General features: G+C 54.0%; 10 protein-coding genes across 10 annotated transcripts; 5 read left to right on the top strand and 5 right to left on the bottom strand.

Moving 5' to 3' along the window:
- Positions 1-347: 347 nt before the first annotated feature.
- On the top strand, positions 348-3,017 carry BJY04DRAFT_212166 (uncharacterized protein; the record flags this gene model as incomplete). The annotated part of the gene is made up of 4 exons (XM_073714509.1): positions 348-608; positions 658-1,238; positions 1,473-1,498; positions 1,552-3,017. 4 exons carry the CDS (start codon positions 348-350, stop codon positions 3,015-3,017), a joined length of 2,334 nt encoding a protein of 777 aa, XP_073564144.1.
- A 138-nt stretch (positions 3,018-3,155) lies between these two features.
- Positions 3,156-4,882, top strand: BJY04DRAFT_226161 (glycoside hydrolase family 43 protein; the record flags this gene model as incomplete). The annotated part of the gene is made up of 1 exon (XM_073718357.1): positions 3,156-4,882. The coding sequence occupies exon 1, from the start codon at positions 3,239-3,241 to the stop codon at positions 4,880-4,882; it is 1,644 nt and encodes a 547-aa protein (XP_073564143.1). The 5' UTR covers positions 3,156-3,238.
- A 939-nt stretch (positions 4,883-5,821) lies between these two features.
- BJY04DRAFT_204087 (uncharacterized protein) lies at positions 5,822-7,232 on the top strand. The gene has a single exon (XM_073713438.1). It carries the CDS (start codon positions 6,085-6,087, stop codon positions 7,033-7,035), a length of 951 nt encoding a protein of 316 aa, XP_073564142.1. The 5' UTR covers positions 5,822-6,084; the 3' UTR covers positions 7,036-7,232.
- BJY04DRAFT_226155 (glycoside hydrolase family 1 protein) lies at positions 7,218-9,121 on the bottom strand (the record flags this gene model as incomplete). Its single annotated transcript, XM_073718356.1, has 2 exons — positions 7,218-8,910; positions 8,958-9,121. 2 exons carry the CDS (start codon positions 9,119-9,121, stop codon positions 7,218-7,220), a joined length of 1,857 nt encoding a protein of 618 aa, XP_073564141.1.
- A 628-nt stretch (positions 9,122-9,749) lies between these two features.
- Positions 9,750-11,477, bottom strand: BJY04DRAFT_226153 (sugar porter family MFS transporter; the record flags this gene model as incomplete). The annotated part of the gene is made up of 3 exons (XM_073718355.1): positions 11,354-11,477; positions 10,918-11,302; positions 9,750-10,865 (listed from the first exon to the last, which is right to left on the bottom strand). The coding sequence occupies exons 1-3, from the start codon at positions 11,446-11,448 to the stop codon at positions 9,750-9,752; spliced, it is 1,596 nt and encodes a 531-aa protein (XP_073564140.1). The 5' UTR covers positions 11,449-11,477.
- A 1,318-nt stretch (positions 11,478-12,795) lies between these two features.
- On the bottom strand, positions 12,796-14,292 carry BJY04DRAFT_225145 (ankyrin repeat domain-containing protein; the record flags this gene model as incomplete). The annotated part of the gene is made up of 1 exon (XM_073718150.1): positions 12,796-14,292. The coding sequence occupies one exon, from the start codon at positions 14,290-14,292 to the stop codon at positions 12,796-12,798; it is 1,497 nt and encodes a 498-aa protein (XP_073564139.1).
- A 536-nt stretch (positions 14,293-14,828) lies between these two features.
- Positions 14,829-16,657, top strand: BJY04DRAFT_225144 (fungal specific transcription factor domain-containing protein; the record flags this gene model as incomplete). Its single annotated transcript, XM_073718149.1, has 3 exons — positions 14,829-15,623; positions 15,671-16,280; positions 16,341-16,657. The coding sequence occupies 3 exons, from the start codon at positions 14,829-14,831 to the stop codon at positions 16,655-16,657; spliced, it is 1,722 nt and encodes a 573-aa protein (XP_073564138.1).
- Positions 16,658-16,893: 236 nt separating this feature from the next.
- BJY04DRAFT_225143 (Zn(II)2Cys6 transcription factor) lies at positions 16,894-18,655 on the bottom strand (the record flags this gene model as incomplete). Its single annotated transcript, XM_073718148.1, has 4 exons — positions 16,894-16,940; positions 17,016-17,728; positions 17,786-18,553; positions 18,606-18,655. 4 exons carry the CDS (start codon positions 18,653-18,655, stop codon positions 16,894-16,896), a joined length of 1,578 nt encoding a protein of 525 aa, XP_073564137.1.
- A 715-nt stretch (positions 18,656-19,370) lies between these two features.
- BJY04DRAFT_17805 (NAD(P)-binding protein) lies at positions 19,371-20,921 on the top strand. The gene is made up of 2 exons (XM_073709679.1): positions 19,371-20,089; positions 20,206-20,921. The coding sequence occupies exons 1-2, from the start codon at positions 19,708-19,710 to the stop codon at positions 20,862-20,864; spliced, it is 1,041 nt and encodes a 346-aa protein (XP_073564136.1). The 5' UTR covers positions 19,371-19,707; the 3' UTR covers positions 20,865-20,921.
- BJY04DRAFT_17783 (LLM class flavin-dependent oxidoreductase) lies at positions 20,922-22,306 on the bottom strand. The gene has a single exon (XM_073709647.1). The coding sequence runs from the start codon at positions 22,071-22,073 to the stop codon at positions 20,979-20,981; it is 1,095 nt and encodes a 364-aa protein (XP_073564135.1). The 5' UTR covers positions 22,074-22,306; the 3' UTR covers positions 20,922-20,978.
- Positions 22,307-22,520: the final 214 nt, after the last annotated feature.

Here is a 22,520-nt window from a genome sequence, read left to right as displayed (position 1 = left end):
TCAGTTAAACTCAGCCCTGATAGGAAAGATCATGCCAGATCACCAAGGTTGGGATGGTCTAGATTACCTTTTGTGGTTGAGGGCTCGGACAGCCGCAAACGGGGGTTGCATTGCTACCACCACGTCAACGACTCCTCCCGCAAACACTATCCACCCCACCTCCGGCGCGCCAATCCGGCGAAGAACTACTGGCAAATGGCGTGCTGGGTCGTAGTATGCTGGGCTGGGATCGATTTTAGATCGAGATCGATGCCTCCTGATCGATCTAGCCTGGGTGGAATATAGCAGGTTCGACGGCTAACGGCTTACTTTCTGTACACACTCAGAGAGCCGTAGCGATCAGCACCATGACGAAGGCAAGTTTCAACGAAGCAAATGCATACGCGCCGCAGGAGGAAGGAACATCATTCTTCGACGACGGGCGCGAAATTGAGCTTCTCCACTATGTGTACTCCCACCCCAAGCTCGAGGAAATCCGAGGGTCCCCGACGAAAGTCCTCGCAACAATTGACGAGTACGCGCGGACGACCAAGTATCTCATGAACGTGGGCGCCGACAAAGGGCTCATCGTCAGCAAACTAATAGCAGAGGTCAAGCCGAAGGTCATGGTACGTGACGTCCGGAATTCTAACGGCACCAGGATACTAATTATGCCAGGTTGAGCTCGGAGGCTATATCGGCTACTCATGTCTCCTCTTCGCCGACGCGGTGCGAAAAGCCGGAGGTAGCAGGTACTACAGCCTGGAGATGAACCCCGAGTTTGCGGCAGTGATCATGTCGCTCGCCGACCTAGCCGGGCTGTCAGATATCGTCAAAGTTGTGGTCGGGCCAAGCGATGCATCAATTGCTCGATTGCACTCTCAGGGCTTCCTGACTCACATTGACCTGCTCTTTCTTGATCACTACAAACCTGCCTATACGACGGACCTGAAACTCTGCGAAGAGCTGCGACTAATCACGCCCGGATCAGTTCTGGCTGCCGATAATGTGATCAAGCCGGGGAACCCACCGTATCTAGAATACGTGAGGAGAACGGCGGCAGAGAAGAAAGAGAAGCTTGGTGAGCAGCAGAGTAGCCAGGGTTTACCCGGGAAGACAGTGAATCAGTATGAGAAGAGATACAAGGAGATGGTGTTTAACAACAGTTTGGGCAATCCGAATCTGGTGTATGAGAGCAAGCTGGTGAACAGCTTCGAGCCGACTGGAGTGCCTGTAAGTCGTTATTGCTATTTCTTGAAGTAAGCTAATATCATATAGGACGGGGTTGAAATTACGAGGTGTGTTGGAGAGGTGGGCATTTAGCTAGCCAGTTTCTCCTGTATGATCGGTGATGTAGATAGGTAAATCGATCGAAAAGTAACATCAACTTCATAGAGTCGAATCAGCACTTACTCACTGTTTTGTATAAAAATGGATAAGGTTCATCAAACCGTAGTAAAGCTGTCACAATGACGTGCTCTAACAGAAGCCAGAAAACCTTCGCAGAAATACCCCAGCAGTATAAGCACACCAACGCTGTCTATCCATCCCCGTCCTATCATGCCATGGCAGCCTTCTATTTCAATCATGTCCCCAAAAGCATCCTCCTCATCCTCCTCAGCCTCGCCTTCCTCCCCATTCCCGCCCTGATCACCCTCGTCTCATTGCTAGCCTCCTACATATCAAACCATGCACGTCGTACCAGCACCACAGAAACCCCCAACACGCCCCAGAAAACAATCCTTGTCACCGGAGTATCCATGACAAAGGGCCTAACAATTACCCGCCTCCTGTCAAAGTACACTTCACACAGAATCATAGCCGCAGATACCGAGGCTGTCCGGTTCACCTCACCGGGTCGATATTCCCGGTCCATTGACAAGTTCTATCGGCTAGACCTGCCAAAGAACAATAACGCAGAACCCTACATTTCCTCTTTCCTGGATGTTATCACGCAAGAATCCGTCGATTTATGGATCAGCTGTAGCAGCGTCATCGGCGCCGTTGAAGACGGCGAGGTGCTGCGCCGAGCGAGACAGCAACGAGGAGATGGATTCAAAGCCGTGCAATTCGATCGGGATGTTGTGGAAAGATTCCATAACAAAGATACCTTCATTGAATATATCCAGAGTCTGGCTTTACTAGTCCCTAAATCTCACCGATGTACCTCATCAACAGAAGTCGAGAAGATCCTGCAAAAGCGCAAGGACGAGAAGAAGAAATTCATCCTCAAACCCATCGGAGTTGATGATAGAGCGCGGAGCCAGATGATGACCCTCTTACCTTTGCAGACCGGATTGAAGGCGACAGCGGAGTATATCGCCACACTGGGAATCAGTGCCTCGAACCCGTTCATCTTGCAGCAGTATGTCAGCGGAAAAGAGTACTGCACGCATTCGCTCGTCGTCTGTGGTTCCGTGAAGGCGTTTGTCTCTTGTCCTTCCTCGGATATGCTGATGCACTACGAGGCCCTTCCCCCAGACTCAGTACTCAATAGGAAGATGCTAGAGTTTACGGAACGTGTTGCGGCAGATGGAGGCGGTAAATTCACGGGCCATTTGAGCTTTGATTTCCTCGTTGAGGGCGATGGCCAGGACTCAGATGCGTGCCCGTATCCGATTGAGTGTAACCCGCGCGCGCATACCGCTGCTGTCTTCTTCCAGGATACGCCCGAGATGGCGAGGGCTTATCTTTCTTGTTTTTCAGGTGAGGAGGGCGCTGGCGTAGAGTCGATTGTGACTCCGGCGCCTCCAGTGGAGAGTTACTACTGGGCTGGGCATGATCTTGTCACGCTATTTTTCTTACCACTCTTTGCCTTCTTCACTGGGAATGCCGGTGCTCGCGAGGTGACGCAGGCAGTGCGCGAATTCTTCCGACACCTCATGTACTGGCGAGACGGCACCTTTGAGGCCTGGGACCCTGTTCCGTTTTTCGTTCTGTACCATGTCTACTGGCCGTGTCGGTTCCTCGAGAGTCTAATCAGGGGCAAGCACTGGAGCAAGATCAACGTCAGCACAACAAAGATGTTCGCATCATAGATATATACAGCACAGGGGGGTATATTTGGCAGCCGGGTAAACCCCCCGCAAAGCGCTAGCCAAGCCGTACATTAGCCTAAATCCGATATCCCGCTACCCCGCGCCTGGGAAACATTCTTTAACTTATAACCAGACCCTCTCCAATCCTAACGTTCAGTCTGCTCTCCTGTTGCTGTACTCGCACTCGCACTCCGTCCCTCATTATAGAAGAACCTCAAAAAATGCCACTCATCCGCAACCCCATCCTCCCCGGCTTCAACCCTGACCCCTCCATCCTCCGCGTCAACGACACCTACTACATCGCAACATCCACCTTCGAATGGTACCCGGGCGTGCAAATCCACTCATCTAAAGACCTAGCATCCTGGACGCTTCTCACACGCCCATTAACCCGCAAATCCCAGCTCGATCTGCGCGGCGCGCCAGATAGCTGCGGCGTGTGGGCCCCCTGCCTCTCCCACGACGGAGAGAAATTCTATCTCGTGTACACGTACGTCACGCGGAAAGACGGGTCGTTTAAGGACGCGCATAACTATATCGTTACGGCAGAGGATATCACCGGGCCGTGGAGTGATCCCGTTCATGTGAATAGTTCCGGGTTCGATCCGAGTTTATTCCACGACGTCGAGGGGGATGGGCGGAAGTGGTTTGTGAATATGCTGTGGGATCATCGGCGGCGACCGCGTGCGTTTGCGGGGATTGCGTTGCAGGAGTATGACCCCGCGCAAGGGAAACTGGTTGGCCCGCGGAAGAATATTTTTAAGGGCTCGGCGCTGGACCTTGTGGAGGGGCCGCATCTGTATAGGCGGAATGGGTGGTATTATCTCCTTACGGCGGAGGGGGGGACGGGGTATGAGCATGCCTGTACGCTGGTCCGGTCGAGGAGTATTTGGGGGCCTTATGAGCCTCATCCGGATGTGCATGTGTTGAGTTCGAAGGATGCGCCGTTTGCGGCGTTGCAGAGGGCCGGGCATGGGGATCTTGTTGAGACCCAGGAGGGGAGAGTGTATTTGGTGCATTTGATGGGGAGGCCTGTTGGGCAGCGGAGACGGTGTGTGTTGGGGAGGGAGACAAGCATGCAGGAGGTGGTTTGGGGGGAGGATGATTGGTTGTATGTCAAGGGGGGGTCGATGCCGTCGTTGTTTGTTGATGTGCCTGGCGGAGAGGGGCAGGGAGTTGTTGATGCTGCGTATTGGAAGGAGCAGAAGTATAGGTTTGACGATGGCGTTCTGCATCGCGACTTCCAGTGGCTGCGGACGCCGGAGACGGAGCGAATCTTCTCTGTTGGTGATGGGGCGCTGAGGCTGATCGGCCGCGAGTCAATCGGGTCCTGGTTCGAGCAGGCTCTTGTTGCGCGGCGGCAGACGCATTTCTCGTACGATGCTGAGACGGTCCTTGTTGGCTATGAACCGACCGATGAGCGCCAGTTTGCGGGTCTCGTCGCGTACTACTGTCGGTACAATTTCTTCTACCTTGCCGTTACCGCCGACGCAGACGGGCAGCGAGAGATTAGTATTATGCGCTCGGAGGCATCCTACCCCGAGGGCAAGCTGGATCTTGGTCCTGGCTCGGAGACGGTTCAAATATCAAATGCCAGCAAGGTCCGTCTGGCTCTCAGCATCCGTGGTGGCTTGACTTTACAGTTTTACTACGCGCTGGACCATGGTGAGCTGCAGAAATTTGGACCGGTGTTTGACGCTTCCATCCTCTCTGACGAGTGCGGCGGACATCAGGCGCATGGGAGCTTTACGGGTGCGTTTGTGGGAATGGCCTGCTCGGATGTTAATGGCACGGCCTTGCCGGCGCGGTTTGAGCAGTTCACATATCGCCCTGTCGAAGATGTCGCGGATAGATATGAGATCTAGTTGCAGCCAGGTCAGTGTAAACATTGCTTATTCACAAGCCCCATGCTGGTGGAAAGTGTATCTGATATAAATCATTAACTCGCGTAATGCTTCGTGCACCCAGAGCATCGCATTTGAGAGGGTCAGGAAGGCAGGCAGAGGCATGCTCTGAAGCTACCGTGTCGGTCATCTTTATCCTGTCCCAACTGTATGCACATGACTATATAGATCGTGGCTCTAACAAAATTTGAGTCGTGTCTCATACTTTCCATCAATAGCAGGTGTGAGAGACACAACTTCAAAGATATAAATCCTAATAAAAAGCGCCCGATTTAGTCTAAAAGCAAGCAAATCAAATGCCTGTCAGGTGGTTATTCCACGCCCCATGACATATATACGTGTCCCAAGAGCAGTGTGAGGTTCAAATATTCTATGGCAGTATCTGGCTTGATCTACTGTCGAGACCAAACGTAAACATAAACTGTCACGGTTAGAGACGTAGCGTCGGCAGAAGGGCCGCACCAGAATCAGCTTGAGGTGAGATCTTTAACTTAATGCGGATTTCTCCGCATTATAAGCTATATCCAGTTCCAGAGACATTGGTGCGCTTGTGTATTTTTGCAAGTTAAAGGCTGGACAATTGCTTCAGGGAAATTCCGTCAAGGTCCTGGGCGTTGGGGGCGGCAGTGACAGACTGGCACAGTGGCACTGCCTGCCTCTGCCGCCAACAGCATCATTGTAAAATGTGATTGGGTTTCTTGAACAGGAGCTAAGTGTTTAGTGCGTGCGCCAAGGACCTTAATCTCTAGGCAGCCTTTGGCGTGCTCTGCGCATGTGGGATAGCAAATGTCGAGTCGGGGAGCCTGGAGCTGAAAAGGGAGACTAGGAATAGCAGTATATGAGGGGAGGTGCAGTACGGCAGAGGCAATGGAAGATACATGACAATACTATTGGTATTATCAGACGAGCATCCGATCTGAATCTGATCAACCCTGTGGCCCGAGCCATCTCCCTCCCGGATGAGCTAGCCAGGGGATGATCCCTAGTGGAGTCACTGGAGTGAAGCGAGGCGCCGCGGAAGGAAGGAAAAGCCACAAGGCTGCTGTTGTTGTTATTTCCCCTTTCCCGTGGTGGCCTTTTCACTTTTCTCCGCACTATCTCAAGTCGCCAGTCGGTCCAGCACCAACAATCACAGCAATCGCACCCGCAGCGCAATCAGAACCATGAGTTCACCACTTCCATCACAGAGTGAGGGCGGCTACCTCGAGACAATCCCAGTAGATGAAGTGTCAACCACAACTGCCGAGCCCACAGCAACAGGCACAATCGACGAGCCCAACAGTGACACAACCGTAACGGCAACAGGCACCACCCGCTCCGACGGATTCATAACCACAACAACATCAACAGCAACAACAACAATAACCGACCTCCCCATCCTCCTCCCCGCCTTTCCAAACCCAACCTTCCTCTCCAACCACGCTGCCAGCATCTCCTCCGCCGGCGCGTTTAGCGCAACAACCCTCGTCCTCTCCTGCACCCTCCCCACAACCACAAGCTGCGGCGATCAAGAACCCACTATCCTCCTAACAACCGGCCCGTCCACACTCGAATACACCTACTGGTATGACATCAGCAACGACCTCCCAAACCCATACTCCGCGACGGTGACACATATCGTGCGCTGCGACCTCGGCTATAGCGCGGACTGCACGACGACGGGCATCGAGTGGACGTCGACGAATAGTGCGACGGCGTCAACGACGCAGTCTGAGACGGGGACGATCGCCGCGCAGGATTTCACTTTCTCGGCTGTACCGATTACGGCGGGGGCGGAGAAGTTGCTGGAGACGCCTGTGACGGCAGTGCCGGTGCCGACTGCGGAGTTGGATGCGGGTGAGGAATCGAAGGCGTGGATTGCGGGGCCGGTTGTTGGGGGGGTTGTTGGATTGCTGTTGATTGGGGGGTTGGTGTGGTTTTTTCTGAGGAGGCGGAGGAGGCGTGCTGGTGCTGGTGTGGATATGGCGGCGGAGTTGGAGGGGAGTGAGGGGAGTAAAGAGAAGAGCGAGTTGTCGGGGGACTCGGTGAAGGCTGAATTGCCGGTTCGCGAGGTCGCGACGGCGGAGTTGCCGGGGGATCGCAGGCAGAAGGATACGGTGCATGAGCTGCCTTGAGTGATCCGTATTCTAGGGATTGATACGTTAATACTCGCAACAACGCCAAGGCATGCCGTACCAGTTACGCGTTGTTCTTATATATCATGTATCTTCTTGATTTCGAGCCTGCCTTATGCCAGCACCACTTGCATCATGTATATACATAGCCACCTCACGATATACCCTACCCTAATACAATATCAATACCCCAACCCCCCTCTCGCCCCCACAAAATCCACCACATCAAAAAAGCTCTTCTTGTAAACTCTCTCCTGGCTTGTACGATTAACAACCTGAATCCCAAACTGGCTCTCATAATCCCCAAACTCCCAATTATCCATGAAACTCCACGCAAACGCGCCCATCACATGCACGCCATCTTCCCAGATCGCCTTGAGCGTTTCCGACAGGTAGGAGAGATAATACTGGCTCCGTGGTGAGTCAAAGCGTTGATCTGCCAACTCACGAGTCGATTCGTCGTGCACGGGAAACCCGAATTCGCCGATGAGGATTGGTTTGCGGAAGGTGTTGTAGAGGTAAGACAGGTAGGAGCGGAGGTAGGTGGGTGTTATGTAGACGTAGGAGTGCGAGCGGTAGCCGATATTCCAGCCGTATGTATTGGTGGTTTCCTGCGTGACGCAGTACGGGAACAGGGGGTTTGTGGTTAGGTTTTGCGCTGTGCAGGGGGTGATTCCGTCATTCGGTGGGGAGATGACTGTGGCCGTGTAGGGGTCGATGCCGAAGTAGTCTGTTGTGTTGGCTACATATTCTAACTCTGAATCCGAGAGAGGGTGTGCGCCCGGGAGGGTTTGCAGGAGAGACTCTGGGAATTGCTGGCCGAGACAGAGGGGGTTTCCGAAGCCGGCGAGCTGCATCTCGTTGAAGCGGTTCGCGGCGTCGATGTGGGATTCGTTCTCTGGATTCTTGGGCACGCCGAAGTTGTCGTTGAGTTTGAAGCCGACTTTGCCTGTGCCGTTGAGGGTGTCGTGGTAGTAGTGGTAGAGCTCGGCGTGGGCTGTGACGACGTTGTGGATGCCGGTGAAGTTGAAGGCGTAGAGGAGGGGTTCGTTGAAGGTTGTCCAGACCGGGACGCGGTCGGCGAAGTGGGTGAAGAGGATCTTGCCGTAGTGGACGAATGCGTCGACGAACTCGGGGTGCCAGTAGCCGCCGTTGTTGTAGCCGATGTCTGGAGTTGCGGAGATGTTGGAGTCTTTTAGGAAGTACAGTGGCGAGTCGAAGTGGAGCATTGTCACGATGGGCTGCATGCCGGCCTCGATGACATAGTTGATTAGATCGTCGTAGTGCTTGATGCCTTGTTCGTTGACTGGGCTTCCTGGGACGGTGAATGGGAGGATGCGAGTCCATGGGATGGAGAAACTGTAGTATTTCACCCCCATGGCTGCCACGCGCTGGATGTCCTGCTTGTACAGGTAGTAGTTTTCGTTCGTGATGTAGTTCTTTGGTCGGTCGTCTTGGATGAGCTTTTCCATTAGAGTCGGCGCTCGACCTTCCAGTGCAATGGCACCTTCTATTTGAGCAGCGGACGCTGCGACGCCAAAGAGGAAGTCCTCTGGAAAGGTATAGCAGTCGGTAGGGCCGAAGTAGTCGCGGGGCGGCAGCACAAGCTCAGATGAGGGAAGAGGTGTTGGACTGACTGTGGTCGTGTACAGACCGACAGAGGTATAATTGACCAGATCGGCATCTAGCCACTGCGACGACCAGGCAGCTTGGCCGTATGGATCATCCGTGTCGGTGGCGGAGATGGATGATTCTCCCGGAAGCCAACTTCCCCAGGTAGTTGTGGAGAGCGACGTTCCAAGTTGCTCGAGAGCCTCTGCGTAAGCAGGCCCAAAGGTGTAAGTTGTAGTCGCAGAGGGCACAGAAGTGGCATATCTAGTTTGTCAGAATGGGCACGGTCCGAGTACATACAAGCAACTTACCGAACAGTGTCATTCTGCGTGAAAGAAAACTCCTCGAAGCGATAGCTCGGGGCAGCAGGCGGAGCAGTACACTGTGGACGAGCCGTATATCCTGTTGTGGTGACATACAGCTCCTGGGCAGAAGCCCCTGCAGCTCCAGCAAGCAAAATATTCCTAGACCTCATATTGTCCTAGAGGCCACCGATAGCACAGAGATTCATTCCGTGTCGTTCCCCTCTTTATATCTGCAAGGGGGGATTCCCGGATATCCCGATCATGACCAAATAGAATACCCCGCGGGGAATTCCTCACATTGCTCTTGTCATACATTTGACGTCAGACAACGTACAAATCTGGCAATTTCCACGCGGGGCAGAAGAATATCAAGGCCAAAACGTACATTTACCCCACGGGGGAAACGGTAAGTCGAATCGGAGACAGTCTGTGGGCCCTAGCGCTCCATCGGCAATTGGAGATACTTGATTACCACAGGATTTAAGTGGCGGAGACTGGCGTGTCTTGCTGATCCTTCGGTCAAAATGCCGAGGGTTGACTAGACAGGATTCCGTGGAAAGCTGCATTGGGCAAGACCAAAGGTTGAATACGAATTCTGAAGAGCTTAGCCACCTGTTATAATCTAATCATCTTGACTATTACTGGATAGAGCCCTAACCTTCGCCAGCCCTGGTAAGCTGGAGGATGACCCTTGTGCTAATACTCCTGGCAGCTTTATAGCACGATTACCACCGCCAGCCATAACCATCATAGAATCTCAACATCAGGCCTCACACTCCTGTTCACGCCCAACGCAACCTAAATCGCATTCCCAATCCTCCTCTCATCCACCCCAACACCCACCCCCTTAACCTCATCCCTCGCAACCGCATCCCCCCTCTCCACCCTCCTAATATCACGATACTGCACCTTCGTCCTCCAAGCCCTCACCCCCGTCTGAAACATCGCATCCACATCCTCCAACGTCTTCCCCGCCGTCTCCGGAAAGCAAAAGAACACATGAACCGTCATAGCCGCACAAAAAACCCCAAAGAGAATATAAACCTTCCAGCGAATATTCTCAAACGCCGGCGGAACAAAATACGACAACGCGAAATTAAAGATCCAATTCGACGCCGTCGTCACCGCCACGGCCTTGCCTCGAACTCTCAACGGGAAGAGTTCAGGCGGGTAGATCCACGATACGGGGCCCCAGGTTGGCGCATACGATGCGACGAAGAGGTACGTGCATGCGATTACGCCCTTCGCTGCGGATGGGGCGGAAGACAGATCCCAGGATTCCTCGGCGACGTGGTCCACCCCGCCTGGGGGCGCGGGGCGGCCGTAGGTCTTCATGATCCCGGCGTTGGCGAACATGAACGTCATCATTAGCGTTGAGCCGATCAGGAGCGGGGTGCGGCGGCCCCAGCGATCGATAAACAGCAACGCGAAGATCGTCATCACGACATTAATAACATACTGGATGGAAGACGCAACGAGGTTCGCGTTCCCCGATAACCCCGCCATGCCGAAGACATAGGTGATATACAGCATCATGACGTTCATGCCTGTGAGCTGGGACCAGACCTGGGTGAAGATGCCGATGTGGGTGCGGTGCAGCATATTTGGCTTGAACAGGTCGATGTAGGTGGCGTCTTTATTTGCGCGCTCGAAGTCGCACATTTCGCGGATCTCGCGGAGTTCGGTTTGCACGAAGGGGTCGGAGAGGTTGCCCTTTGCGTGGACGAGGGCGAGGGTCTCGTGGCATTCGTCCCAGCGGTCTTTCTTGGCGAGCCAGCGGGGGCTTTCGGGGAGGAAGAAGAGGGCGATGAAGAGGAGGATTGCGGGGATTATTTGTAGGCCCCAGGGGAGGCGCCAGGCGGCGGGGCCGTCGAGGAAGCTGCTGCCGTAGGAGATGTAGAACATGATGAGGATCTTGAGTCTGTTAGCATGGTCGTGGTCGTTTGACGGTGGATGACAGACTTACACCCCAGGTGATGGCCCACTGCTGAGCTCCAACAACGGTACCGCGCTTGCTCGGCTGCGCGAGCTCGGCGACATAGACAGGGACCTGGGCACTGCAGATGCCTACTGAAATGCCGTTGATGAAGCGGCCAGCAACTAGTTGTCCGATGCTGTATGAGGCACAGGTGATGGCGCTCCCGATGCACCAGATGACCGCACCGATCTGGATCGACCGACGGCGACCAAACATGTCTGTTATAATACCCGATGCCAAAGCGCCGACGAAGGAACCTCCAGGCATAGCGGCGGAGATACCACCTTGCGTGCTGGACGTCGGACCGGCGCACTTCCCCTCATCGTCGTAACCGCCTTGGTTGAAGTAGCATTTGTATTGCTGTGTCCCGAGGCTATATTTGTCAATCAGGGTGATACAAACGAGGTAGAAGGGAGCAGCTTACATTGCGGACATGGATGCGATATCAAAGCCGAACAACGCACCGCCGATGACCGCAATGGTCGTAATCACGTAGATGTTCCCGTTGACGTAACCCATTTTGTCTCTTTCTCAATCTTCTCTGGCAGCTTCCTACGGAACATGCAGATGTTGACCGTGGGTAGAAGAAGGCAGTGCCTTATATGTCCGGGGCAGACGCGGGGATACTGTCTGTCAGACCCGACCCACAAACACATGGAAACTCCAGTAGGGGATGTAACTCCGCCTGCTTTAGCCAGGTGACTGGACTCCCATTGGTAGCGATGCGTCGTACGAGTCTGAGCCGCGTCAGGGTCACATTGAACCTTGATACCGTCCAATGAGACGCATGGGTCTTGAGTGGGATTGGGAAGAAACCTGGAGATGACCGGGGTGGAAGGCTTGAATGCGACGCAGTAAGCCTCTAGGGCCTTTTTCGGGCACATATCCGGCTAGTACAAAGCTAAGGAGATTGCTTTGAGACAGGGCTGTGCTCGTGCCGACTACCCGGCATACGGCAGCCACTTAGGCGATCGTTGCAGTGTACGAAAGAAGTAACATTCAGCGCGGACAGCGGGAATAGTCGTTTGAAAGACGATCTGTGGAACGGACATCTGACATTCCAGCTGACAGTGCAACAACCAAAAATCCAAAGAGCTTATTGCTGACTCGTGACACGGAGATATGGCGGGGAACTGAGGGAGGGATGACCCCGGACAAAGTTCCAGGCTGAGTTTAAGCGAGCAGAGAGTTCCGACTGCCGAGAAGGCTTGGAGTGCTTGAGTGCGCCTCGCGTCTTGGGTTTCTCTGGTGCTACCAACGCCACCGTCAGCAGTAGCGGTCCGCGGATTACTCTGGTCCGATGCTTTCACTCTCGAGAACCTGGATTTTTGCTTTCCTATTGTTGCCGTCCGGGCGACAGCAAGAACTTTCAAGGTGACATATTTCTGACAGGCAACGCGTTGCTATAGCTGGAGTCAGCGACACATAGCAGTATATGAGGCAATATCTGGGTATCAGTGCGACAGTCCTAATGGGTACTACGTACCCTGCGCAGGACGTTATCCAATAGCGATGCTCAACCACCGACGCGCGAGGTGATGAGTTGTCGATCAACGTGGGGGCTGGAACACTCCTTACATTGGTTGCAGATGCCTGATACACTGCTCTCCCGGACTCTAGCAATATACACGTTGACCCGTATATCAGGATGGATATCCGCTCTTATCCTGCAGGCTTTGACCAACTTTAATCAGCATGCTGTGTGAGATGTACTCCGTACAAGGGCTCGCCTAGATTAAACCTCATGTTATCTATATATGCATTGGATGCCTCTAAGCCAGTTCAATGTCAAACCAGCATATACTCTCACGCAACGCATTGTCCAGCAACACGCAACGCCCCCAATCACCCTCCGTCTCATCCAACCTACTTCGCCCCATACTCCCTCAACAACTGACAAATCCCCTCATCCTCAGAATCCTCCGCAACACCCAACGCCGTCCTCCCCTCCCCATCCACCCCCCCAACATCCGCCCCAGCCGCAAGCAACAACCCAACCAGAACCCTACTCCTCACTCTAACAGCCGCATGCAACGGCGTCACCCCCTCCTCATCCGCCCTCGAAACATCCGCTCCAGCCTCTATCAACGCAGCAGCACTCCCGGGGTGATCCTGCTTCACAGCAAGATGCAACGCCGTCCGCCCCCTCTGATCCAGCGTATCAACCTTAACACCCGCACCCGCACTCCCACGTCCACAAAGCAACCGCACAAGACCAACATTCCCCATCCTCGCCGCCCAATGCAGCGGCGTCATCCGCGGCGTCCCAGAACGAAGATACGCCTTCGCGCCGCGATCCAGCAACATCTCAACCATCTCAACGCCCGTTTCCCGCGCGATAGCCAAGTCAATTACATTAAACCCGTTCCGGTTCTGCGCGTGGATGTCTGCGCCGCAATCTAATAGATACCTCGCGACCGCGATCTTGCGCATCGAGACGGCCAGGAGGAGGGGCGTTGTGCCTGTTTCACAGCGCGCGTTGATGTTTGCGCCTGCGGCGAGGAGTAGCTCAACGGGCTCGAGGTTTCCGGTGCGCGCGGCGTGGTGGAGGGCTGTTTTGCCGTGCGGGTCTGGAGTGTTGGGATTGATGCCGTAAGTCAATGCTAATTTCATGGCTTCGGTGTGGCCGTATGCGGCGGCGCTGGTTAGGAGTGTTAGACTTGGATTTGGTGATGTAGATGATGGCGATGGGAGTGGGTTTGCGCCGAAGGCGACTAGGAGGTGGATGATGGTGCAGTCGCCGCGGGAGCCGGCTGCGATGTGGAGGGTGGAGTCTTTGGCGTTCTGTAGATTGAGATTGAGATCTGGGGTGGTGTGGGCTTGGATGGACTCTAGGAGGGCTTTGCAGGTTGATTCGGGATGTGTGGAGACGGCGTGGGTTAATGCCTTTGTCCATTCGGGCTCGAATGAGGATGTTGGGTGATTTTGCAGGTGTGCGGTGATTAAGAGCTTAATTGCTGATTCATTGTTGGCGTTGACGGCTGTCAGTAGGGGTGTGTTGTTGGCGGCGTCTGTGATGAGGAGGTCTGCTCCTGCGTCTAGTAGGATCTTCAGGGCTGTGCCGTTGTTGAGAAGGATGGCTTGGTGTAGGGCTGTTGTGCGGCCGGTATTATCGGAGGGCCAGCCATCTCCTTGTAGGAGTGTTTTTAATACTGATATCTTATTGCTTTGCACTGCCCAGACTAAAGGCGTTCCAGCGGCAGGGACATCTCGGTAGGTGCGCGCAAGTTTATATAGTCGCGAGTGGAGCAGGTTATGGAAGCGCCAACTCGTCTGTAGAAGAGAGTTCAGGGCCGTAACTTTGAGATGCTCAGAAATGTCAAGAATGAGCTCAGAGGGCATGACCCCGAGTCCTGAAGCCATGGCAGTAGACTGAGATGTTGAAGAACTCCAGGGTCCCCTGAGGATTGAGCTGAAAAGGAGGGGGCGATGGCCGTAAATCGTACCTGGGCTAGCGCTCACAGCGGGTCTGACAAGGGTCAACCTCGCTTATGAGTGGCTGTCCTGTACGTCTCCTCTTCTGATCCTTCAATCAAAAGCAAGCCCTCTTATCAGATTGACCCACCAACTAAAATTTGCAATCGGGCGGGTGAGCTTTACGAAGCCCTCGGCTCCGATCTCGGCACTGCCCAAGTGACCGGTTGAGAACAAAGACAGAGGAACAAAGAAACCACCATATCTCAACGTCGAGTATCTCCAGATCAATCATGTCGCGAAGCATCATGCGTATTCCTTGTAATAAAGCCATCCACCATGAGAAACTTGCGGGCCTGCGTTAACTGTCACTGTAAAAAGGTATTTCCCTGGTATACAGCAGTAATTCTATACTAAATCCCTCAGATAAAATGCAACGCACGTTACAAGAAAGCGTGCACCGCTTGCGATGAGAATGGCCTACAATGCGTGTAAGAGCCCTGGCAGGAGTACAATATCCTGATCTAAACCTGAGATACCACAGCCCCTACAGCAGAAATAAGAAAGCACCAGTTCAGCAGCCTCAGCAGGCTGTTAATGGCGATGTGAGGATGAACGATGTTAACCAAAAGCCGCGTCGGAATATCCCTGCTCAGGTAAATACGAACCTCGCACAAGACCTCGAGAGTCTCGGACAGCGCCAATCAAGGCCTGCAGAGACGAGTCAGGCCCGGTTCAAACCGCGAAGTTTCTGCTTCGACGAGGCAATGGTCACACCGTGGCTTGCAGAGAGCAACCCTAAAATCTCTCAAGCAGACCTCCATCTCCTCCGTGAACAAGGCGCATTTACACTTCCTACAGATAGCGACCAACGCGAGTTGATCGAGACGTTTCTGGAGTACGGCCATGCTTGGACTCCTGTTCTTGATCCTGCGTGGTTGTCAGGAACAAGCCCTTCATTCTTACTGATACAAGCAATCTTCGTTGCTGCCAGTAAATTAACCAACCAGCCGGATGAGCACGGGTCAAGCGCAGACTTCTATCGTCGAGCGAAGCTCCTCTTCTTTTCTAATGTTGAACAAGATCCATTGATACTGATTGCTAGTGCCATCTTACTATCCTGGTATAACCCTACAGACACAGAAGCATCAGCAACAGACACCAGTACCTTCTGGCTGCATACGGCTCAGACAATCGCCTTCCAGATCAACCTGCACAAGGAGCCACCGGCCAGAGATCCGCAGAGGGGTCTTCGTCGGCGGTTATGGTGGACCTTGGTGGTGAGCGCTCTACACGACTTCTGGCCACCGTTAACATAAATCTTCAGAGCCTTGACTGCACCCTCTCAGCAACCACTGGTCAACCGCGGTCTCTGCATCCAGCAGACAGCGACGTAACGCCGCCAGCAGTAAGCGACTTTTCCGAGCCCAGTACCGATACCGATGCGAGAATCTTTCCAGTCTACATGTCCATCTGCACAATCCTAGGCGACACCGTGCAGCACTGTCTCCGACACGACCTGACTTTTACCGACAGACAATCTCTCGAAAACGCCCTCTTCTACTGGTTGAAACAGACCTTGCCATCTCTCACCAACGCTAACCAATCTCTCGGAGACTCCTTGCAAGCACGCCAGGTACTAGCCATCTACCTCGCAACCCTCATCCTCCTCGACCAGCCACTCATTCTTACACCAACTGGATTGCCGTCTACGCGCTCGCTGCTCACATCCTCATTCATCACAGGCTTACTCCGCGAATTCCTAGAAAGGGACGAATTATGCCATCTCACCCCCGCATTGCCCTTCTACGCGCTCTGCGCAGGTTCAATACTTACACAAGCAGCACGGATCCAAAGTCTGGCGAATCTTATCAGCGCAGACCTGCTCATGTTGAATGCATCTCTTCGAGTTCTATTTCGACAATGGAGGTCCGCTGGTGTGTATCTGGAGGCGTTGCAGAAGCTAGCAAACCATGTGTCTTAAACACACGTTCTAGGTCTAGTTAGCGAGATGCCCAGGGCAATGGATAGTACGACTTCATTCTTCGAGGGATTCGATACGAAGTGGTGTCGGCTGTGGCGGGTTATTGTTAACGGGGACGTCGATGGCGATGAGACCATGGCTGCTGCTACACCTGCTCCTGCTCCTGCTTTGAATTATGGCGATGCGGATGTTGCAATCCCGCTGATGGGGTCCAATGGTCCTTTTGATTACATTGGCTCCCTGGGTGAGTCGGGGGGAGATCAGGGGAGCGTGATGGATCTGAATCGAAGCGGGAGCTGGATTTTAGATGGTATCTTCGCGTCTAGATGACATGCCTCCTGAGGAACCTGATGATATTCTTTTGCTTTTTTGTTCCAGTGACATTCAGCTCTTACCTATGGCTCGATCGGCACCGTAGAAGTGACCAACTAGGCTCTGGGGCATTGCACACTCCTCGCTCGAGCGCGCGCGCTGACTCCAAACAAGCGGATCTAAGCTATGGTAAACGGGGCCGTCTAAACCTTCCCATTCGCATCTTCACATCTTCACATCTTGAATATCCTGCCTCACAAACCGGGCGTCCCTTCATCCCTCAATAGCTTCATATACTTCTCTACCAGCAACCGAAATAGCCACGTTAGCATTGCAATCCTCAATAATTAACCCAGTTGCAGATGCAAGTACATACCAACAACCCTCCACCTCCCGCTTACCACCCTCAACGCCTCAATCATAACCTCAAGCCTGACCTTATGCTCCTGATCCCCAAACTCCCTAATTACCCACGCACACTCCGTCACAGCCTGATACAGCGCGTGGGCCACGACCGGCGATACCGCCGTGACCCCACGCTCGTCGAAACTCATCACCATCTGCGCAATCTCAAACCCAGCGTTAATCATCAACTCAATACCCTTCAGCGCAGCTTCTTGCATGATGCGTTCCTCAACGAGATGCGCCTGGTCCGGCGGTGGGTAGTGCTCGTTGCACGCGTAGATATTGCAGAGGATCAGCTGTGCGGAGACAGCTAGAGACAGAGCCATCAGTCTATTCTCAACGGAGTTAGAGCGGGTTTCCTGATGCTTGTGGAGGAGGTGGGTGATTAGCGATGTTAACAATTGGTGCAGGGTCTGTCCTTCGAGGAGGTGGGCGCGGAGGTCGGAGGCCCCGTTGATAGCGTGGATGTTTCGGTGGGCGAGCACGCGACCGGTGATGTGTGCTGCCTGGCAGGTGTTTGCGTACACGCCGAGCGGAGTAGTTGTTGAGAGGGATTCGACGAAAAGGGGCTCGTTTGTGCTGATTTGGCCGTGCGTCCAGGCGTCGTCGGGGCAGGGGAGGAGAGTGCCGTTTGCAGGCTCTGGGGTGGATAGCGGGGTTCCGGTGATGCCGATGTTTGAAAATCTAGAGGTAGTGGTTAGAGGTGGTTAGGGATAGCTGGCTATGGATGTGGGGGGGTACCGGTCGAGGATGATGATCGCCCACCATGTTCGGCGCTCTTCTTCCCGGAGCGTCCAGGTGTCTGGGGGTTTGAAGAGCTGTGGGGCGTGTTCGCGGTCATGGAGCCCTAGGACGATTCCGAGGCGGGCGGCATGGCTTATGCTGAGATAGGCGGCTGGTTGGATGCCGTGGCCGATTTCGTATACGGCTATCAGGAGGGCTGCCTGGACAAGGTCCAAGCACACGAGGCATGCTGTTTCGGCGAGTGATAGTAGAGCCTTGGCTTTGTGGTAGAGAGGGAAAGATAGTGCTTCCTCCCAGGTTGAGGGCGACATGGAGGACAGTTTCATGCATGTTAGACGCAATGCGAGACCCAGGTCCGTTTCAGGTCTCCCATTGTCTAAACGCCGAGCAAGCCTCTTCTCACTCATGAATGGAAGCCATGGCTGAATGGAGGCGAAGTACTCATTACAAATCACAAAACAGTCCTCTGGTGTATCTAGAAACTCTAAACCTTTTGGCGAGACTGTAGTCGATGTTCTATTTGACTCTGAAAGTTGTTGGTGGGACTCTGAGTCCAGAAAGAAATTGGCCGGGAAAGATGACAGCCCGCTGACGTTCGGTGGTATTGAGTCCCTGGCATAAAAACCAGTATCCCGCTCGGGTATCTCGACTTGAGCTGCACTACCTCCCCGGTGGGTATTAGTTGCGGTGTAGTCGCAGACCTTGTTGAGGCGGACACATAGCGAGCAAACGGGAAGTTCTCGGGTGCACTTCCGCTTCAGCGTCCTATGCGGGGTCAGCGGGGTGTCAGTCTGCTTCTCTCATGGTGTGGGAGTACCTGCACGGCAGACAGGCGTATGTGGCGTGCGAGGTGTCCGTGAGTGCCATCAAGCGGATATTCAAGCGATGAACCAAAATGTAACATATAGTGAGGGCAATAAATGATCAGTATTCCTCGAACTGATGACTATTTGTGGGGATAAGTCGGGATTCGTCATCTTAACACGCTCTAATATACCCCTACAGATGGATACACTCCTAGGACTAGACAGATTCAATTCCAGAAACACCCGGCCAGCCATGCTTCCCTCGCTCACTTTCAGCCGCCAGCTGCTCAACCCCTATTTCAGTCTACATGTTGTCAGCAGCGCCTAACAGCTCTATATCGAGTGAATGGAGCGATCACCTCTCCCCGGCCCTTATACCCAAGCCCGATACAGTACACCCGATTGACCAATACAACAGCTTCATTGATGTCACTCTCAGACACGGCTCCGAATCTAACAAGTTTATTCCCACTCGTCCATTTGCGGCTCACAACCAGGTTCCTCCCTGACGAGTTCAGCACGAGGGTTTAGCGGCACGCCAAATCCATATCTTAGTTGGCAGCATCGTAGGGAAGGTACTTATAGTGAGATGTAGACTAATGACGATGATTAAATGCTGCGCGTTACATTCTGTAGCGCAAGTTGCGAGATGAGATGGTTATATATAGTTTTACTCTAAGAGATCATTAGAAATGCGGCGGATTATCGAGACCATGAGCAAGATATGTAGAGGATCATGTAGTAACGGAATTAGAAACAGAGGACTGATCTAGAGAGGTGATTACTACTGGTAATGAAATTCGTGCATGCGTCCGCTGCCTGCTCCGCCGAGTCCGCTCCAGTCCGCTCTCCGCTCTGTCCGCTTCACTCCGCTCACTCGATGACTGCCAACTACGACCAAAGTCTTTGCGTCCACCTGCAGTCCGCTTGCCACGCCTTCCATGATGTCAGTACCAGATAACTCCCAGGGGCGGATGAAGGTATATAAACCACCTAACTCCCCAGGAGAGATCTCAGTACCCAACAGCCCTAACCCATCCTGAAGTTTAAAAACCCCTTATCTCTGCAACTACATCCATCTAATAACCACCCAGAATTATACCACTTATTGCAATGGACCTCCTCAACCCCTACGCAGCCCAGCACGCCTCCCCCCAAGGCCCTGGCGACTCGCGCCCGACAGCCCTGCAAATCATCCAAGACAACAACCTCCTCGACGCATGGGGCGACAAAGTCGCGCTCGTGACCGGCGGTACATCAGGCATCGGTCTCGAGACAGCACTAGCACTCCACGCCACCGGCGCCCGGGTATTCATCACGGCCCGGGACGAAAAGAAGGGCGCGGATGCAGTAGAGCATATCCGCGCACACAGCACAGGCAAGGGCGGCGTGGAGTTCATCACCCTGGACCTCGACTCGTTGGACTCTGTGAAAGAGGGCGCGAGGGAGTTTCTCCGCAGGAGCAGCAGACTTAATATTCTTGTTAATAATGCCGGTACGCATTGCATTGCCCACCCTCATCCTCAACCCTCCTCCCAATCCCAGTCCAACCTACGGTAACTCTCACACAATGGATAACCCAACTTACCAAATCCATCCATCTATGAGCAGGAATAATGGCAGTCCCATACACCCTCACCGCAACAGGCCCAGAGCGGCACTTCGCCGTAAACCACCTCGCGCACTTTACGCTCACGCTGTCCCTCCTCCCAACCCTGCTATCCACCAGCAAGAGCGCGGCCTCTCCAGATTTCGCTTCACGGATAATCCAAGTCTCCTCCTCCAGCCACCGCTTCTCGACCGTCGACGTCGCCGACCTCACCTACGAAAAACTCCCCTACGACAAATTCCTCGCCTACGGCGCCTCCAAAACAGCCATGATCTGGACCGCAAACCAGCTCAACAGACTCTACTCTTCTCGCGGCGTGCACGCGCTGTCCGTGCACCCGGGCGGGATCTGGTCTGGCTTACAGCGGCATCTCGATGCGGAGTCGGAGTCTGTGGCGGCGTGGAAAGAGGATGAGGAACTGGGGCGGCATATGAAGAGTGCGGCGCAGGGGGCTGCGACGACGGTATGGGGGGCTACGGCGGGTGTGCTGGAGGGGGTGGGTGGGGTTTATCTTGCTGAGTGTAAGGTTGCGCGGGAGTCGAGGATGGAGGATCGGTTTTCGGCGTTGGATGATGGGTTTGCGGCGTATGCTTTTGATGAGGAGGGGGAGAGGGGGCTTTGGGAGGTTAGTTTGGGGTTGGCTGGGGTCAGGGCGCCGTAATGCTGTTTGAGAGATAGTTATTTACTTAGCGTTGATGTGCTTTGTTTGATTTGAGGAAAGAAACTACACTGGATGTTCGAATATGGGATAAAAATGTTATATTTCTGCAACAAACTACTGCAAACCGCGCTCCGGCAGTAGCTTCCGCACGAGAGGTAGAACATAGCGCCCGTAATCAATAGCGTCGTTCAGATTGTCATATCCTCGGATGGAGATCAAGTCGGCGCCAAGCTCAACATAATCCAGAATCGAATCGGCAATGACCTGCGGCGTTCCAACAAGGGCAGTGGAGGCACCACCCGCATTGGTCGCTGTGACGGTCGGGTACCACAGCGCGCGGTCCTGGACCTCACCCTTCTTGGCGATGTCGAGTAGGCGCTGCGAGCCGACATTCTGAGGCGTTCCTGTCCTCAACGCTTTGAAGGAAGCGTGTTCTGGTCCACCAGCACGGTTGGCTTGCAGGGCGTCGAGGACGCGGTGAGCCTTGGCCCAGGCTAGTTCTTCCGTCTCCGCAATGATAGGGCGGAAGGTCACCCAGATGCGCGGGCGGTCTGTGCGCCCGGCCTTTTCGGCTTCGGCATAGATGCGATCGATCTGTTCCTTCGTTTCCTTCAGAGGTTCGCCCCAGAGGCCGAAGATGTCGGCTAGGGAACCTCCAACACGGTAGGCCTCATCCGATGAGCCGCCGACAGAAACAGGGATTGTCCCGTTGACAGGGCGGACGCCGTTGCTGAACTGCTTGAACTGGTAGAACTTGCTGTCCCAGTCGAAAGGCTCGGCAGACTCCCAAGCGCGGCGTAGGATCTTGATGTAGTCCTCCTCTCGCGCGTAGCGCTCCTCCTTGGTGAGAAAGTCGCCCTCCTTCGCCTGTTCAGCATCGCTTCCACCGGCGATGAAATGAACCACGGCACGGCCAGAGCTGAGCTGGTCCAAGGTCGCCAGCGCCTTGGCAGCCACTGTGGGGTAGAGAGTGTTTGGCCGAACCGCGATGATGATCTTCAGGTTCTTGGTATGCGCGGCGATGGTAGCGCCGATCGTCCACGGATCAAAGTAGGAACTTGCATATGGAACCAGAGTGTAGTTGTACTCGTAGTCGTCTAGGTTCCGAGCATAGCGCTCGAGGAACTTGGGGTCGATGGGAGCATTAGGGAGGGGGTTGAGCTCCGTCGACTGAGTCGGATATGTGAGACTGATGAATTCGGTCGGCATGATGAGCTTGAATAAGATAAGAATAGCAAGACACGAAATCAGAGGGGACTGTGCCCTCTTGTAGCCTCGAAGACGATGGTGTGATCCGTAGTCGGAGTTGTTGGATGATACCGGATGATGCGAGATGAGGCCGGATGGTGCCAGAGATACAGAAATCACGTCTTACCCCTCCGAATGCCATACTCCAACAGCACAACCAATCTATACAGTGCGCCATCGATTACAAATCGACGGTCAACCGCCGATCCTCCCTCCCCACGTTCTCGAGTTTGCGTTCAATCTTTTCCCGGCCTTTGATGACCTTGCGCTTGGTGCCGACATACCCCTCCATCCCCGCCAAGGTTGCATAGAGCTTCGTGGTCGATACGCGGGATAGATCCGCCCCTTGGTCGCGCAGTGCATGGACAAACGCATGGAAATTGGCAGAGTGCGGGCGGTAGTGGCCAC

This window comes from Aspergillus karnatakaensis (assembly GCF_047715665.1).
Source record: "Aspergillus karnatakaensis strain CBS 102800 unplaced genomic scaffold BJY04scaffold_117, whole genome shotgun sequence".
NCBI classification, from domain to species: Eukaryota; Fungi; Ascomycota; class Eurotiomycetes; order Eurotiales; family Aspergillaceae; genus Aspergillus; species Aspergillus karnatakaensis.
This window is presented reverse-complemented; position numbering and strand designations above follow the sequence as displayed.